General features: G+C 37.4%; 1 protein-coding gene across 2 annotated transcripts in view; it reads right to left on the bottom strand.

The window, feature by feature from the left end:
- The window catches only part of rttn (rotatin), an 83,995-nt gene extending 66,332 nt beyond the window's left edge, over positions 1 to 17,663 (bottom strand). The window contains exons 1-11 of one of the 2 annotated variants that reach the window (XM_031903768.1): positions 17,412 to 17,663; positions 15,831 to 15,904; positions 15,238 to 15,425; positions 13,780 to 13,978; positions 10,163 to 10,252; positions 8,549 to 8,642; positions 6,900 to 7,014; positions 4,543 to 4,693; positions 3,473 to 3,635; positions 1,928 to 2,109; positions 296 to 411 (exon numbers count right to left, since the gene is read on the bottom strand). In XM_031903768.1, the coding sequence (XP_031759628.1) occupies positions 296 to 411; positions 1,928 to 2,109; positions 3,473 to 3,635; positions 4,543 to 4,693; positions 6,900 to 7,014; positions 8,549 to 8,642; positions 10,163 to 10,252; positions 13,780 to 13,978; positions 15,238 to 15,425; positions 15,831 to 15,861 (1,329 nt within the window). In that variant the 5' untranslated portion in view covers positions 15,862 to 15,904; positions 17,412 to 17,663. Of the gene's footprint in view, positions 1 to 295; positions 412 to 1,927; positions 2,110 to 3,472; positions 3,636 to 4,542; positions 4,694 to 6,899; positions 7,015 to 8,548; positions 8,643 to 10,162; positions 10,253 to 13,779; positions 13,979 to 15,237; positions 15,426 to 15,830; positions 15,905 to 16,657; positions 16,913 to 17,411 lie in introns of those variants that run through there. The other variant, XM_002939620.5, reaches the window with a different exon arrangement.
- Between the last annotated feature and the right edge of the window lie 225 nt (positions 17,664 to 17,888).

The raw sequence follows: 17,888 nt of genomic DNA, 5'->3' as shown, positions 1-17,888 counted from the left end.
CTTTCAGATAAAGGTGTTATTGACATCGACACTGTCTTTTTTATTTGCCTTCAGCGGTTTCCATGGCAACATGCACTGCTGGATAGGCCTTTCACAAACAAATGCTTTCTGTGCATCTTTTTTTTAACCTAAGCTTAATAAGTTATATGCCGTTAGAATTACGGCATAATAGCCGGTCAACTAATCCAAGCAGCAAAAAGACAAAGCCCTTTACTGAGAAAATAATGCAGTAATTCCCAGTTAGGCAATTAGTGGAAACAGCATTCTTGCAATAAACAAAATTTTGTTATCTCACCAGTTCTCGCCCAGTAAGGCTTTCATCTTCCCAGACATCATCTGAAACGGTCTCACTGAGCAGTATTATATTTTCTCGGAGCATTTCAAGAATACACATTATTTGCTTCTTCCTGTCTGTGCATTTTAGAGTGTGAATCAAAAGAAAAAAAAAATAAAATCTTCAAACAGATTTATCTCATTCTAATAACTGAATCCACAGAAAATTCAAATACAGAACCCTAAAAGAAATAGAAAGTTTCAAAATAACACATAAAACTACTTTAAAAAACTGAATATACTGTGGCTGGTATCAGATTAGAAAACCACAATGGTCTCAAAAATAAACCTTTAATATTATCGAATCTGTATGAGGAATGTCACCCAAAACTTTGACTGATTGTTTAAAACAAATACAATTCCCAACAAGTATAATATTAATGCAATAATAATGGTTTCCACTAAATCAAATATTTGAATAACTGATGGAAGAGGACATCTTATATAGGATATCTTTTATAGGAGAAGGAAAGGTGTAAATACAACCATAAACACTGAACAGAACTGCTTCTCTGAGTCCTCAGTGAAAAGAAACACATTTCTTTCCTTGTATTTTGTATACATGAAGTGTCAGACTTCCTTCTCTCATATAAATCCTTCAGAACACAGTAAGAGCCTGCTCAGTTTGCTCCTCTCTCCCCCTCCCTTCTCTGTCCTCCCTCCCCCCCTATAATCTGAATCCAGGCCCGGATTTGCGGAGAGGCCGCAAAGGCCCGGGCCTAGGGCGGCACAAATTTAGGGGCGGCATGCCGCCCCGCCGCAACGAAATTTTGAAATTTTGCTCCGATACGGAGCAGTGGGGATTTCTCCCCACTGCTCCGTATGGGAGTTAAATGCCTGCGCATGCGCACTTGAGTCGACGCGGCGCGGCATGGAGGGAGGGGGGGCTTGTTCGCGCATGCGCAGGGGGCGCGAATGGGGGACGGCCAAGGGGCGGCTGCTTTTGAAATCCGGCGCTGTCTGAATCTATAAGTCAGACCAAGCTAAAATGGCAGCTGCTATTTTAAACAAACAGAGAGATCTTCTAGGGCTGTTTACTCAGTATAGTAAAGCATTCTGCAGAATAAATCTAGCTTTCCAGGATGCACTATTGTGACTAATTTATTGCCAATAAAATGCCTCAGTAGCTTTCCTTCTCTTTTAAAGGGACTGTATTGCATCTTGTCAAAATGATAATGTTTCAGTTTTTTAAATTGTTGTTAAGCTCTATAATCTAGTTAATAAAATTGGCCTGCTATTTATAAGATGCCATTCCTTAATGATACTGCAGAGAAAAATGTTTGATAGATGTGTACGCATTAACTGCAGTATAACTTTTTAACAGGATTCAAATGCTGGCCAGGTTTTCCCAGAGGGCAGGCTGATTTGTTCTGAAAAGAAGACGCTGAAGTTTAAAATGGAAAAGCTTTTGAAGGAAACATCTCACAGAAAATGGCAGACCTCTTGTTTAAAATTAGCTAAGAGATGCTGTGCAGAATATCAATTTTTGTGAAGACGATGATAGAGGAGCAACTATAGGCAGAAAGTATGTTTTGTTTTTAAAAGCAGCAATTTATATTAATTCTTCACATGAAGCCACACAATAATAACTCACCTGATTTTAGCAGAGGTGTAGCAGCTTCTAGAAGTAATACACAAAACTGAGGCAGGCTCAACTGCTGAAACTGTATCTCTAAAGTATCTTCATGTTCTAGTTCTGGAAACTCCAAGTGTCCTATATCCATTGGGGATAAATGAGAAGACCTGGAGGGCCCATGGGCTTGCGTGCTATTCCCACTTAAAATACACAGTATTGATAAATATTAGATATAATAATGGCGATAGAACTAAGTGTTGCATACAATTCATAAATGGCAACTAACACCCATTAACAAATGTTTTCCATACCCCCACCCTATTTTTTCCCTGAAAAAAAAATAATAGAAGAGGGTTGTATTAGTTGTGGTGGGGTAGCATATAAAGGTACAGGTAAGCTCAAAACTTCCATTCAAGTGCAGGCATACATTAGTATAACTTAAATTAATATTCTGTGGTGACATTTTACCTTTAAAAGGACAGTAACACCAAAAAATTAAAGTGTTTTAGTAAGTAAGTGTTCAGTTATAATGTACTGCTGCAACTGTTGTGTTGTTCAGAAACAGTACTATAGTATAGATAAATAAGCTGCTGTGTAGCCATGGAGGCAATTGAAATAGGGCTAAAAGGCACAGGTTAAATAACAGATAATCTCTGTAGAACATTATTATATTCTACAGAATTAAACTGTTATATATTTTGAATAGCTGCCCCAATGGCTAAACAGAGCTTATAAACTACAGTAGTGTTTCTAGAACAAACACATTTTTCAGTGCAGGACAACACTACATTATATTTAAATTACCTTAAAGGACATGTAAAGCCTACATTTGCCTACAATATATATCAGTTAAACACGTCTCCCCCACCCAAATTGCATCATTTGTACGGCATATATCCCCTCCATTTGCCAGAACCATCACATTTTCCTAAACAAATAGCAGCTTTCACCCGGTAGCCATTTTTCCCCTGATACATAATCAGTTACATTTAAATCTGCAAACAGCCTACACACAGACCCTTATTCAGCATACATTTCATCAAGAATACAGGCTCACACAGGCAGAACTGTCTCTGATAAAAGTTCTTCTTTGTTTGAGCACTGTAATGGTAAAGCTGAGCTCATGAGAAAAAAACTGAAGCAGACAGCTAGAGCTGAGTTTCTATGGGAACCAGCAATGCCATCTCTTCACTGGCTGCTAGACTGGGGGGGCGTGTTTAGTAATCTGAGCTTAGAACAACTGAGCATGCCCACAAGCCAGAAGTCAAAGCAAATTCCTGAGGGAGAGGGCTGAGTGGGTTACAGGAGGAGAAGCAAATCTAAGTGATTAAGGAGATGTTGCAGCCTTACTATTAAACCTCTGGGCAACCAGTGTGGCAGGTATTGAAATATTTCAAAGAGGCTGTTCACTGATTAAATTTTTGTGTGTGGGGTTTAACATGTCCTTTTATTTTTTGTTGTTACTGTTCCATTAAGGAACTATAGAAGAAAAAAAAATCATTATTCCATTTACATACACAAAAGCATTAGTTAAACAGATATTGTGCTGCTCACTGAGATTACCTAGATGATGCAGTATCCCAGTCTTGTCCATCTCCCCTAAGACGCTGACTGGTACGACCCACAACAGAGGGTCTAAAGTTTTCATTTTGAGGAGAAGGAACTTGAGAATTATTAGCTTGTGCATCATGGCAGTAAGACGCAAAAGAATTATGGGAAACTATTTCTGAAAAATTCAAAAAAGGAAACATTTAGTAAATAAACACATTACTGTACTAAATTGTATGTATATATTATAATAGTGTGCAGATATCAAGAGTTCTGGGTTATGATGTTCATTATTTTACAAGCCAACTTAACAGGTCCAATCAAAGATGGTATTTTTAATAAAATAATAATAAACATTCTCAGAAGTACAAGCTTTACCCAAGATATCTGTATTCTAAGTAAAAATAAAAATGTAAGCAAAAGTGATCTTTTTTCACCTGATTTTAATATGTGCGTTTTCCACTTAGAAGTAGACCTTTTAAATATTGTTGGTTGGTTGATATAATAGACTTATGTGCAGTTCGAATTCTTGTCAGTGGGATCAAGTTAGTAGTGTGCACAAAATGCAATGTTCTGCTTTCCCTTTCCCATGTGGTTGGTACAGTCCTTTAGAACTAGGTAGTAAATTAAAGTTTTCTCCTAGGTTTTCTAGAGCAACAGTTTATGCTTGTTCTAACTCAGTAAATGATAGCAGCCAGTATCTGATAAACAGTTGTGGTTCCATATTGTAATTACTATAGGATGGCATATTGGCCCTAGAGCCAAACAATTGGATTGACCCAATATTGCCCACCTTTGGCACATCAGGGAAAAGATCTGCTAGTTTGGCTACCTCACCAGATCTTATAGTGTATGGTCAGTTTAGGTGACAAAGAATATTATTCAGAAAGATTCTAATCCTGGCAAATTGCCACCCACTGACTTGAATCAGAATCACATCTGACTAGCAGATGTGCAAAAGACCTTAAATCAGATCAGATAAACCAAACCAAATGGGTTTGCATTAAAAGAAGATTTAAGTACATATCAAAGGAGTAACAGAACTACATAAGGAAATTCAAGAAGATTTTATGTGTCATTATTACCTTGCTTTGTACTTAAAAAATTTGGATCTCTGTGAAAACTGAATCTATTTCTAAGAAGTGTACATAACTGGGATAGACATGAAATAGATTGTGAAGCCAAATGTTGCTGGCCATCTTTTTCTGATGCAAGTCCAAATAAAGACAGCAGGCTCTAAAACATAAAAAATAATGAAAATATACATATGTATGATACTCATAAGATAATAATATTCATGTTATAAAATATAAAAATGCATAAAAAAAAAATCAGCTAACACCCTTGCAAATGCTATGCATATTTGCAGAAACAATGCAAAATCTGTAGAAGTTAATTTGAATTTAAAGGAGAAGGAAATGCTAATAAAGAGTTAATCTCAAGCTGCAGGCACACCTTAAGTTCTTTTAATAGTGCCCTTAAGTCTCCCCATATTTCTCCCGTTCAGATGATCTGAAGCATCATAGGAAAAAAAAACGCTGATCTTTGTAAAGAAAGTTACCATAATGCCACGCTCCTGCACCAAGACCGGTGTACATGCTCAGTTTGTAAGACTATGGGGAAGCTTCCTGCTGATTGGCTCAGATCACACATTCCTAAGGGGGGGGAGTAAGTTCTTAACATTCTTGAGGGAGGGGGGAGCAGGAGAGGGGAGAGAGGAAAGAGCCGAGTGTCTCTGGCAGAGGAAAACAAACAGACAAGAATCCTGTATCTTTTGAAAGAGAACTCAGTACAGCATTTCTGTGAATGCTTATGGCTGTATTTACATAGACCTTTCTGATAAAGCTTACTTCGTTTTTACCTTTCCTTCTCCTTTAAAAGGGAAAAAAGAGTTAAAGTATATTGTATGTTCATTTTTACACTAATTAGCAAATTGTCACTTTGGATAAAGTATACTATCACTTTTGGATAAATACAGCAGGAGCCAAAGATTATATCTGGTAAATGATTATTTTGGCACATAGAAATGGAAATGATTATTGGCACACTGGCATATTTATGCACATGTCACTTTAGATAAATTGAGGATATTTATTTGGATAAAATGTTATAGGCACATAGATTTCTTGGGTCCTAAATAAGCAAAATGTTAAATAAGGATATAAATGGTTGTGAAATACTGAAAATTGTATATAAAAACTTTTATGAGTAATGGTATGTTTTATATTTTAAAGTTGTATAATGATGTTTATACTGTTTTTATTTTATTTTAGCACCAGGTAAGATGACATGTGAATTTACACGCTGTAACTGGTGTATAGTTATAGTGTATAGCTGTATTGACAATAGTCTTATGAATCTTTAAACGAATATTGTTTAAACTGCACAGGACTTTTTTGGGCACAGGTCTTTTTTGGGCTTTAGCTGTCCTTTAAGTAAAGGGCCGTCTTTTGTATCTTTTCAACATACAGAAGATCATATAATAACAAAAATTTTCAGTGTGAAAATGTGCAAAATAAAAAAATATTTCCAATATAGTTAGACAAAAATGAAATCTATAAAGGCTGGAGCAGATGTCTAACAAAATGGCCAGAACACTACTTCCTCCTTTACATCTCTCTAAGCTGTTAGCAGTCAGTAGCCAATCAGTGACTTGAGGGAGGGCCATATGGGACATAACTGTTCAGTTCGTTTGCTTTTGAATCTGACCTGTGTGCTCACAAACTTACTTAGCAGTTATGTGCCATGTGGCCCCCCTAAAGTCAGAGGTTAGAGAGCTGAAAGCAAGAAGTAGAGTTCCGTCTGCCCACTCCAGCCTTTATAGATTACATTTTTGCCTAGCTATATTACAAATATTTTTTATTTTGCACAGTCTATCCATTTTACATAGTTTCATTTTTACACTGAACTGTTCATTTAAATATGTTAACTCCCAGAACCTGATAGATGCAAATTGCAAACAATCTATTTGTTTTAAAATTTTTCCACTACCAACCAAAGTAAGATTTGTAGAAAAATATTTAACACTAGATGTAGCCAACCAGGGCAGCCATCAGGGAGACTGGTAGGAGTCCTACCAGGGCACGAAGCCAGTGAAAGGCCAACTGTGTGGCACAGGAAAGTAGTAGGTTAATAACCAATAATTTGTGATGACTGATCTTCAATCTGTGGCCTTGCACTATCCTAGGAGCTGCAGTTCAACAGACTTGCTTTAAAACTAATAAATAAATCACTTACAACACTGATATTTAACCTGTGTTCAGATGTTGCTGAACTATAACTCGCATAAATGCCATTGTCATTAGATTAAAGGGATCTGTAGTTCAAAAACTGTTGAAGAGACAAAGGTTGAAGATTGCATTTGGCCAAAACATTCCTTTGCCTTTTAAAGCTCACAGTAATACCAAAGCACAAAGAGAATAAAGTTATTTTCTCAACCAACCTGTACAATTTTTGGCCTTTGAAGAAAAATTTCAGGAGGAAAATCTTGCATAACAACATCCTGTAGAAGCTGGCAACTTCTCCAAACTAAGCTGGGGTTATTGCTTCTTAGAGAGCTGTAATGAGCATTGATAACTTTTTAGGAATAAAGGTGCATGGAATAAGGAGAAAAACACTAAATGAAAGGAACTGATTATAAGAACATTCAGAAAACAAGATGAAAAAAAAAATAAAGTAACTATTTGAATTTCAATTTAGACTTTAATATTGGTTTGAAAGTAATAAAAGAAAGCAAGCTGTGAAACTCCAAATTTTAAGAATTGTTGCACAAAAAAAACAAAACCTCTAAAGTTTTGAAGCAAAAGAAGAATCCTCCAAGGAAGGGAAAGGACATCTGCCATTGACTTCTACATGATTGATCTCTGCAGGTTTAGCTGGCAAATTGTCAGAATTGTCGAATTTGTAGTAAATCTCGAATAATTTGAGACATTTTTTACAGCAACTTTTAGTACTAAAAAATCTGAATAAAACAAAAAAGAAAAATACATCTAGCTGTTTGCAAATATCCCTCTAAGATTGTAGACAGACAGAGCAAAAGATTTTTTGCAAGATGGAAAGAAGGTGGAACATAACTTCCTTAACATGCTTAAAGAGGACCTGTCACCCAGACATAAAAAGCTGTATAATAAAAGTAATTTGCAAATTAAAACATGAAATCCAAATTCTTTTTCTTACTAAAACATGCATATCTGTTATAAATGTATTTAAAAATCTGTGCTGTCAGATATTGCCTGCCCCACCTCTATGCCTCAGGCATTGAGACCTGGCAGGCAGTTATTTTCAATTTCCATTCTGCTCTTCCTAGATGTTACTGCACTCCACTCATTTACCCTCAATCCTCACTGTCTATAAATGTGTAGCCTGTGCATGGGTATTTGCCCGTGTTCCACCATTGAGGAGCCATGGACAAAACGCAGTACATTCTTTCCTTTGCGGTTGTACTCATTTAAGCGCATGCAAGTGCTAGATGCAACATGGATGATCTAAACTACTTTCTGTTAAAGAAAGCCTGCCAATACTGATTTTCAGCTATTGCTTTACAGCACCTTAGAGGGGTTTTTTTTTTTTTGCTAGCTATACCTGGCCTACAGTATTACAGTGCTACTATGTCACAGAAGATTACAATCACATAAAAACACATTGAATGAATATGTGAAATAAAAATATATTAAAGGAGAAAGAAAGACAAAATGTTAGGCACCCCCAAGTGACTTAAATCGCTTACCTTGTACCCTGGGCTGGTGCCCCTGTTAAGGGAGAACAGCACCAGCCCGGGGTAGCTGCGAGCAATTCCATCTTCCGCGTTGGTGTGCTTGCGCATTAGAGTGAAAAGCCGAACTTAAACAAGAAAGTCGGCTTTTCACTCTAATGCGCATGCTCCGGCCCAGGGATTTTGCAGGCAGAAGAAACATGGAAGAAGGAAGCGCTTGCTACAAGTAACCCGGGCTGGTGCTGTTTTCTCCTAACAGGGGCACCAGCCTGGGGTACAAGGTAAGCAATTAAATTCACTTGGGGGTGCCTAACATTTTGGCGCCCCCAAGTGACTTAGTCTTTCCTTCTCCTTTAAATTAGATAAAGCATTCTTGTTACCTTTCATTTGATGAGAGCACGTGTTTATCTGTTGTTGTTAACGGCAACCAAGGAAAGGTAGAAAACTTCAGACATTTAACTGGACAGTGGCTTGCTGATGGAAATGACATAAGAATAACACTTATTAGTAAATTCTCATTTTGGCTTGGTTCTGGCTGGATTACAGTCTCAGTACAAAAACAACACTCTTTAACCTTATAGAGACTAACAACTTTAAAACTGTATGTATCTTTATTGTTAAATACACACAATTTTATTGCTCAGATAGGGCAAAACAATAAAAGATTAAGTAATTATAGGATTATCTTGGTTGTTATTATTTTAACCTATTTAAATACATTTCAGTTGCAGTGTTGCACTGTTAATTATGTTGCACAGTTCCATGTTTTTTTTGTACAGTACTTCCTGTGAATGGAATAGTACAAAAAAAAAGTAACATTTGTATGTTATTTTTTTTTTAGAACATGTACTTTTTTTGTTCTGCAACATATTAGATTTTTAGCTGATTTAGGCAGGGCCCTCGTTACCTCTTATATGCAACTGCTTGTTTTGTATGTTATTCTGTATTTCAATGTATTGTACAGACCTTTAAATATATGTGGTTATACAGGTATGGAATCCATTATGCACATTATTACAGGAAGACCATCTGCTATAGATTCAATTTCAATCAAATTATTTTCCTTTTCTCTGTAATAATAAAACATGAACTTGGACTTTATCACAACTAAGATATAATTGATCCTTTTCGGAGGTAAATCAATACAATTGGGGTTATTAAATGTTATTTATTTTATTTAGGAGACATGGAGATCCAAATTAAAGAAAAATCCTTTATCCAGAAAACCACAGGTCCTGAACATTCTGCATAATAGATCCTACTTGTAATAATAAGTCTTAATTAGCAACCAGGCAGCAGTCACAATTGTAGAGAAAAGAAAGTACAGAAATAATAATAAAATAACGCTTATGGCCTGTTTTTCTTGCTTGCCAAGAGGTCTTTCACCCAAACAACCATATAGCAGGCCAGAAAAAAAGTGTCTGGGCCAGGAAGAATAAATAAATAATTATGCACCTCAAAGACTGGCCCCACCATAATAAAACACTATATTACAGAAGCTGATAGGACTATGTGCTTTTGCAAATACAGTGTGAAATCCTACTGGCCTCTGTAAAAAGTGTTTTATTATGGCGAGTGAGGTGGGGTCGGGAGCAGAGGCAGACTGCTTACAATTAATTTAATAACAGGATGGGGAGAATACTGAAATAGGAATGCTATTAAACCAGAAAAAAATAATAATTTAGACCAATTGAAAAAGTTGCCTAGAACTGTTCCATCTAGTCTAGAACATAATACAAGTTAAGATAAAGATGACTATCCACAATGTCTAATATCAAATCTAATTTGAAGGGCATGTACTTGCATACAGATGTGTGTCTTGTCTCCTGGAGATGTCCATTGCTAAACAAGAACTATTAATGACAATACAAGGGTTGCTGCCTAGCGAAACTGACTTTCAAAGACAGAAATATATTTAAAAGTTTAACTAGTCAATATAGATGCATTATCAGAGAGACCGTATTTATAAAAAAAAAAAAAAAAAAAAAAAAGACCTGCAGTTTCTTCTGGCGAATTTTCTGAATTTTGCAATGTAAGCAATTGTTGAAAATATCCATCAGTCAAGGTGCCTTCTTTCTGTATAGCTAAAAAGAAAATAATCATGTTATACTTTTTGTAACATTTTTTTCTACACTGTATATTTTACTCCACTATTTTAACAGATGGTATTGGATACTCTAAAAAAAAAAAAATAAAGATATACAGGTAAGGGATCCCTTATCCGGAAACCCAATATCCAGAAAGCTCTGAATTACGGAAAGTCTGTCTCCCATAAACTCCATTTTAATCAAATAATTCAGATTTTTTAAATTGTAAACTGTAAAAATAAACAGTGCTTTGTATTTGATCCCAACTAAGATATAATTAATCTTTACTGGATGCAAAATAATCCTATTGGGTTTAATTAATATTTTATTGATTTTTTTTAGTAGACTTAAGCTATGAAGATCCAAATTACAGAAAGACCCCTTATCCGGAATACCCTTGGTCCCGAGCATTCTAGATAAGGGGTCCTATACTAGTACTATCAAAGGTCAGGGAACAAAAAAAAATCTAATTTTTAACCCCTGGTGAAGACGATCCGCATATAAGCTGCGGTACCTAATTTTACCTAAGAAAACTGGAAAAACTTATTGACTCGAGTATAAGCCTAGGGTGGGAAATGCAGCCGCTACTGCGAAGTTTCAATAATCAAATAAATAATAAAAGGACACTCAGCGTGATCCCCTGTGAACTCTTCATAAATATATCATGCTGGCAGCTGCAGATTAGGGAAAGGTGATTAGGGAAAGGTGGATGGAGGACCCTTTGAACTTGACTAACTAACTTTTAGAGTTACAGCACGGGGAAAGAAAAACTACTGTGTGCGCACAATTCTAGTACCCAAAGAATTAGCTAATCACCTTGCAAATGTAGCATCTTCTTTATAAAATGCTCACAATTACAAGCATTTACAAAAGAGTACAACAGTGATTGAAAGACTCCTGGTTCCAGACAGTGAACATACTTTCACTTTTAAAACATTAAAGGTCCAATTTTACCTACAGCGAAAATGGAACCATAGTACTAAGATATTACTTACAGTTTAGGGGGCATTGACAATGTTACCAACTTTATATAACTGATTGTTTGAGGTCATTAAATGTTTATTTACACACAATCTAGGAACATCATCCACAAAGCACAGAATTACAAGATTTTCATACAGAACATCATCAACACTAATCCCTGCTCAACATCTCTACATGTTATCACAGCACTAGGCAAAGAACTGAACTTAAAAGACCTTTCAGTTGATATGCTTTCCTGCTAAAGGGGACCACATTTATATAGACCATTATTTATATATAACATATATTAACATATTTTAAAGACTTTACACAGATCACCTAAATCAGTCCCTGCGCTAGAAAGCTTAGATCAGCAGATCAAAAGGGTCAATTACCTTTGAAGCCAATTTGCCAGCAATATGGATTCGTAGATGGAGCTTGTTGTGCGCCCCCCCCCCCCGAGTGGACTGACGAACGGCCGTGTGCACCCGCCCCCCCCCCCCCCCGTGGACTGACGAACAGACGTGCGTATGGACGTGGGTGGTGCGCACAACAAGCTCCATCCATATTCTCGAGTATAAGCCGAGGCTTAGTTTTTCAGCACATTTTTGATGCTGAAAAACTCTGCTTATACTCGAGTACATACGGTAAATAAATGTCAGTATAAATACACTAAATACACAAGTTACTTGTGTCATTTATCCTTGAGAAAGGTCTTAAAGTGGGCCGAAACTTTGAATGTACAGATGCACTAAATGAAAACTATTTGATTCACTGCAAATTGGAGTGCGGGTTCTTTATATATTGGTATATATATTAGCGTGTGCAATAATAGGTTGATGATGTAAAAACAGCAGCTCTCCGGTTATGTTGAAATAAAAAGTGACTTTTAGTCAAGTGCAAAAGGCTTTTGTTTCAACATAACCGGAGTGCTGCTGTTTTTTCATCTTTGCTACTGTTTTACCCGGGCAGAAGGTTCAGCGTGCACCTGGGGCTACAATAAGCCGTTTTGTCCACTATGTTGCACACCTCAATTGATTTCACTGCAATAATGGGTTGCCTCTTGTGGACTTGCACCTTCCTATAAATTTCTGGGTGCAAGTTCTTACATCTAAGCATGCACATATCCCATCTGGAGGCTTTGTGAACATCTCTCATTCAGAAACTAACTGTTAACAATAAAATGTGTTATAAAACAGATATATACTTTCTGTTTATTGCTAGCTGCACAAACTTAAGTTCTTACCAAACTACATGAACATCTGTGTGTGTCTATCCTAACAAGATCATCTAATCCAATGATCCACAACCAGTGGCTCGTGAGCAAGATGTTGCTCACCAACCCCTTGGGTGTTGCTCCTAGTGACTCCTCAAAGCAGGTGCTTATTTTTGAATTTCTGGTAAGGAGAAGTTTTGGTTGCATAAAACCAAGTATAATGCCAAACAGAGCCTTCTGTAGGGGCTATAAAGTAGCCAATTATAGCTCTTTTTGGCACCCCCAGGAACCTTTTTCATGCTTGTGTTGCTCCCCAACACTTTTTCCATTTAAATGTGGCTCACGGGTATAAAAGGTTGGGGATCCCTGGTTTAGGCTGATCGGCCTACAGCTGTACCAAAGTTGATCAGCCAGTTTTGATCACTCCTGTGTGTATGGCGCACACAGGCAGCATAGGGCAGGCATCCACCATGTAGGCCGTAAAAATTCCAGCCCTCAGTACCACAGAAGTTGGACAGCACTGCTATAAAATGATCTGACCCAACTGTATATATCACCTGCTATAGCAGGAGTAGGGAACCTATGGCTCGGGAGCCAGATGTGGCTCTTTTGATGGCTGCATCCGGCTCCCTGCCAAATCGTTAATAAAAAAAATAACGGGTGCGTGGCCTGCGCTCGGTGGTTAGAAGACGTGTTCTAAGCCTTAAAACATGTCTTCTATCTGCCGAGCGCAGGCCACACCTTCCTCTGCATCGCATCCGGCATCCTTGGGACCCACACTACCTTGCCCCTGCGCTCGGCGGAGAGAAGACGTGTTCTAAGCCTTAGAACATGTCTTCTATCTGCTGAGTGCAGGCCATGCCCTCATCTTCATCATATCCGGCATCCTTGGGACCCACCCTACCTTGCCCCGCAGCATCCGCGGTCAAACATATTGTATGGCTCTCACGGAATTACATTTAAAAATATGTGGTGTTTATGGCTCTCTCTGCCAAAAAGGTTCCCGACCCCTGTGCTATAGGGATACAGGTAGAAACGTTTAGCTTTAAGAATATAATAATTTTTTATATACAAATTACAACAAAAAAATTATACAAAAATTACAATTTTATCTGTTGTTTAAGTCAGAGTCATCAGGACATGATGAAAAACAAAGTTGAGCCTCGCTTGCAAATCGGGTAAGCCATAAGTGGAGTCTTTGTACATCATACATGGCAGTAGTTGCTGATGCATAAATGTACGGCCTATGCAAACTGCTAAAACATTGTATTTGTATTGTGTTTCCTCTGGTTACAGATTTTTATCTTCATGTAAGAAAGCAGATATAATAGAAATGGAAATTTACCTGTATATTCTTGTGATGTCCAGGATTTTACATCATGAGGAGAATCTTGGCCGTTATAGGCCCGTTCTGTAGGAAGAAGGAACAAACCATCCAAAATACTATCCACTACTGCCTGAAGATCTGGTTCTACATTTGACCGCAGTTGAGAAAAGAAATCCACTGCACCAAGTTGAATCAGCCACTGTGCAGCTTCAGAGTGCTTCGAGAAAATGTAATGTTAGTACATTAGGGTAAAAACCAATCATGTTGTATCATTCCTTTGTAGTATTAGCAACTAGAACAGTTAGAAAGTTTTGAGGTTGCCCTATTATACATATTATTATACCCTATTACATACATACACACTCTATATGTGTATATATATATATATATATATATATATATATATATATATATACATATATATATATATACACAAATACATATATACATATACATATATATATATTATTGAGTATTTTAAATCTAAAAAGAAGGATAGCAAATTCATACACCCTTAAGGGTAAATCATGAGATGGAAACAGCCATGTTGCTGGGTGCAAGTCACTACTACATGTTGGAAATTTTTTAGGAACCACTTTTTCTATTCCTTACATCATTAGTTTAAATAAACCTACTGTATTGACTACAACATTAGTCAATAAAGTCACACTGCTTGAAATCTTGATTAAAAAACTGCAATGGGAAGTCTATCATATGATGCACATTGTCCCAGCTTCTTAAAGGAACATTAACACCAAACAATAGTAAAACTGATGTCTTTGTTCTAGAAAGACTATTATAGTTTATATAAAAAAAAGGTGCTGTGTAGCCAGGGGGCAGACATTCAAGCTGGTTAGTTGGAGAAAAAGCACAGGTAACATAGCAAATTACAGATAAGCTCTGTAGAATACAGTGGTGTTTTACTAAGCATATCATATCTGCTATGTAACCTGTGCCAAATAATGTTATAATTAATTTTTCATTTTTTGGTGTTGCTGTGTACATGATTTACCCACTAATATTATTTTGTAAACAGTTTACGGTTTGTCTGGTAAAAACTGCAAAAAAGAAATAATCATTATAAGCTTCTATTGCCGCCATTAACTTTTTTGTTACTTTGCAACTAAATGATCCTGCATAATTTTTAATTATTAGACATCAAAATCTAATCCTATTCTTCAGCAATAGATCTTATTTCCTTATTTTACAGTAAGGAAAGTGAAAATTTTATTCTATATAACAGAGCAAAAACGAATTTAAAAAAGATAAAAGCAAAATCATCTTAAGCACAGACCAATAGATTAATAAAAGTATATTCTTTATAGGTTATTTTATAACAAGAAGAAGACACCTGACACTATTTGCAAATAAATGTATACATGTCACTAATCTTGTTTTCTTGTCAGAGACAGATGAAAGATTGATACATATACATATGATAACATATCTACACTGTAAAAATGTAAAAATTCTCACCTTAACCAGCTTATTTAAAAGATGCAGTACATCTGCTTTCATTGGCACTGCTGGGAAATTAAACCATTCTAGAAGATGTAGGAAGAATGTCTTCTCTTGTGCCAAGTCAACTAACGAAACCAAATTATGGTCAAGCTTGCAAAGGATATTTTTTAGTGCTCGCTCTCTAATCTCCACTAATTGATGACCTTGAAAAAAAAAAATAGTTTACACGGATTTCAGTATAAAGAGATGTTTTACTTTCCAAACTGAACAGTTTGTTTAGCTTACCATATTAAAGGAGAACTATACCCCTGAGTTATAAAATCCCCCTTTAACTAGCACTGCCCTAGGACTTACCTTGAACCTATGCGATAAGGCAGAGGTGAAGAGGGTCAAGGCAGTGCTATTTAAGGGTTTTTTGTTTTTTTTTTTATAGCCCAGGGGGTATAGTTCTCCTTTAAGTAAAACTGGAGCAAAACAATTCTATAATGGCGAGCAGGGTAGAAATAGGGCTTGGGGTGAAAATACCTTTTTATACTTTGAAAAATGTTACTTTTTGTTATTTCTCAAGCTAAATAGAGTAAACAAGGAAATCAAAGTAAATATTTTACCAAGTTTCTTGACTAAAGTTGAAATCTCCATGGTCGATTACACCTTTTTCTCTTTAATTCAACTGCAGCTAACACTGTAAGAGAGAAATATCACAATATAACTAAAACTAAGTAGACAATGCAAATGATATCCCCTAAATTAACTTCCTGTGGTTAGATTAATGCAGAAGAAAACAAAGCTGCAATGTGTTACTGCTCACATACATCAGCCTTATGTATGTAAAGAGTTGTTCTAGCCTAGTGGTAAGCACAACATTGGAGACGCTTTATATAGTGAGAAAATTCTTAAAGGAACAGCAGCAGCCAAAAGATAAAAAAAAAATGTTCTTATGCTTTCTGCACACTTAACCTGCTGGTTTATCTTTCTATTTGCCACCTGCCCTACCCTGGTGCTGGCACTTTTGATGCTGTGGTTCTGAGTATCACATTTACAGGCAACACCTGGAACAATAATATCAAAAATCTCTTGTACATATATGGTTATTTTTTTATATGCTTTGCTACTAAAAATCTCCTTTATAGGCAACTTTTTCTAACAATGTGATTAAGCATAAGTTCAGGAATTCTTAGTACAGTATAGATGCCATCTTTAAAGTACTCATAGGTCTTATTGGTGAGGCAGAAACTTTGTTTCTATAATACAGAAAGCTGTGACACTATAACCTATACCATTTCCAGTTATTGCTTAGGAGCCAAGGACTGCTTCTGTATTGATGCCTCCTACTTAAGTGTACCTCACACTTTATTACACAGTACTTGGAAGTATTGTGCTATATTGTTTCAGTTAGTAAGCACTGCTTTTTTATGTTTTTCTAGTTTAACCCTACCTTTGTCAATTAAGCTGCAACACATCTGAAGTCCCTGTGAGTTTATGAAGGAACGAGTTTAGTTGCCACTTGAATACATATTGCGTCCCGCAGTTATAGCAACCGCACATCAGGACGCTGTCATATTGGCTCGGACCCGCTTCCGCCCAAACCTCCCGCCGTTCCAGCATCCATTCCCTCTCTAGCGGCTATCGTGAGCCGGCGCGCACAATATACGTCAGTACACGGCGGTGCAAGCAGCGGCTTCCCTATGCGCTTCCCTGTACCATGACTCCTTCAGGGGTATTATAAGTTATTTTTATGTAACTATTCTCTTTAATTCGGACTGCAGCTAGCCTTGGGTACACAGCCTGGGGGTGGGTGGGCAGCGAATTGGGGACAGGAACCAGGCTGTGTTGAACTAGTTTTATTGAATGATCCGCTGTAATTTTGATTTTGCTGTTTCCAACCTACTATGGTCTATCCTCCCTCTGTGCTCTAATCATGAAGTGTGTTGTAAATAGATACACGAATCATGTGTAGCCCACTTTTGCTGACAGTGCTGCTACTGGCTATAACTCTGGCGCAACAGGAGAGTTCTGAGCCCCCACTTGCTATGGGGGACAGGTACAATACAGCTTAATGGCGTGCCTCCACCCAGGGGTGATGCTGTGGGACTATAACTCTCAACCCTGGGAACTTGGTGTTATGCAGACTCCTATAGGGGTATTCCACATGACCCACAGTACCTTCCTCCTCAGGGGTGTTTGCTTACTGGGCTGTAGATGATCCCTTGATAGGAAGGAGCCAGTGGTTATAGTGAATCTCTTTATTCATGGCAGACCTCTCCAGGAGTGGAACACATGCACCAGGGCACCGTCTCCTTAACTTCACTCTTAGAGAATCTCTCCACCAGGTACCCACGGTACTTCTGCCTTTAGGAGCTCCCCCCGGTACTCTCGCCAGGAGACCCTCTCATAGGGCTCTCCCCGGTACTCTCACCAGGTGACCCTCCCTGTACTCACGACTGACGTACCCCTGGGTTAGGAATCTCCCTCTAGCAGGGGCTTACTCCACCTGACTAGACACTTTGGACCCTGATCTCCAGCTGATGGATTGCTGGGGGGGGGGTCTTAACCCTTTTATCACTCCTGGAGGGGCAATGTCTGCCCTTTCTTACTAATCACCTACATGTCACCCCTAGAGCAACCTATCACATAAACTTTCTATCTACCGCCCAGGCCTGTTACAC

The sequence above is a fragment of the Xenopus tropicalis genome, chromosome 6 (assembly GCF_000004195.4).
Source record: "Xenopus tropicalis strain Nigerian chromosome 6, UCB_Xtro_10.0, whole genome shotgun sequence".
Classification (NCBI taxonomy): Eukaryota; Metazoa; Chordata; class Amphibia; order Anura; family Pipidae; genus Xenopus; species Xenopus tropicalis.
The sequence above is the reverse complement of the archived record's forward strand: the minus strand, read 5'-3'. Positions and strand labels throughout refer to the sequence as shown.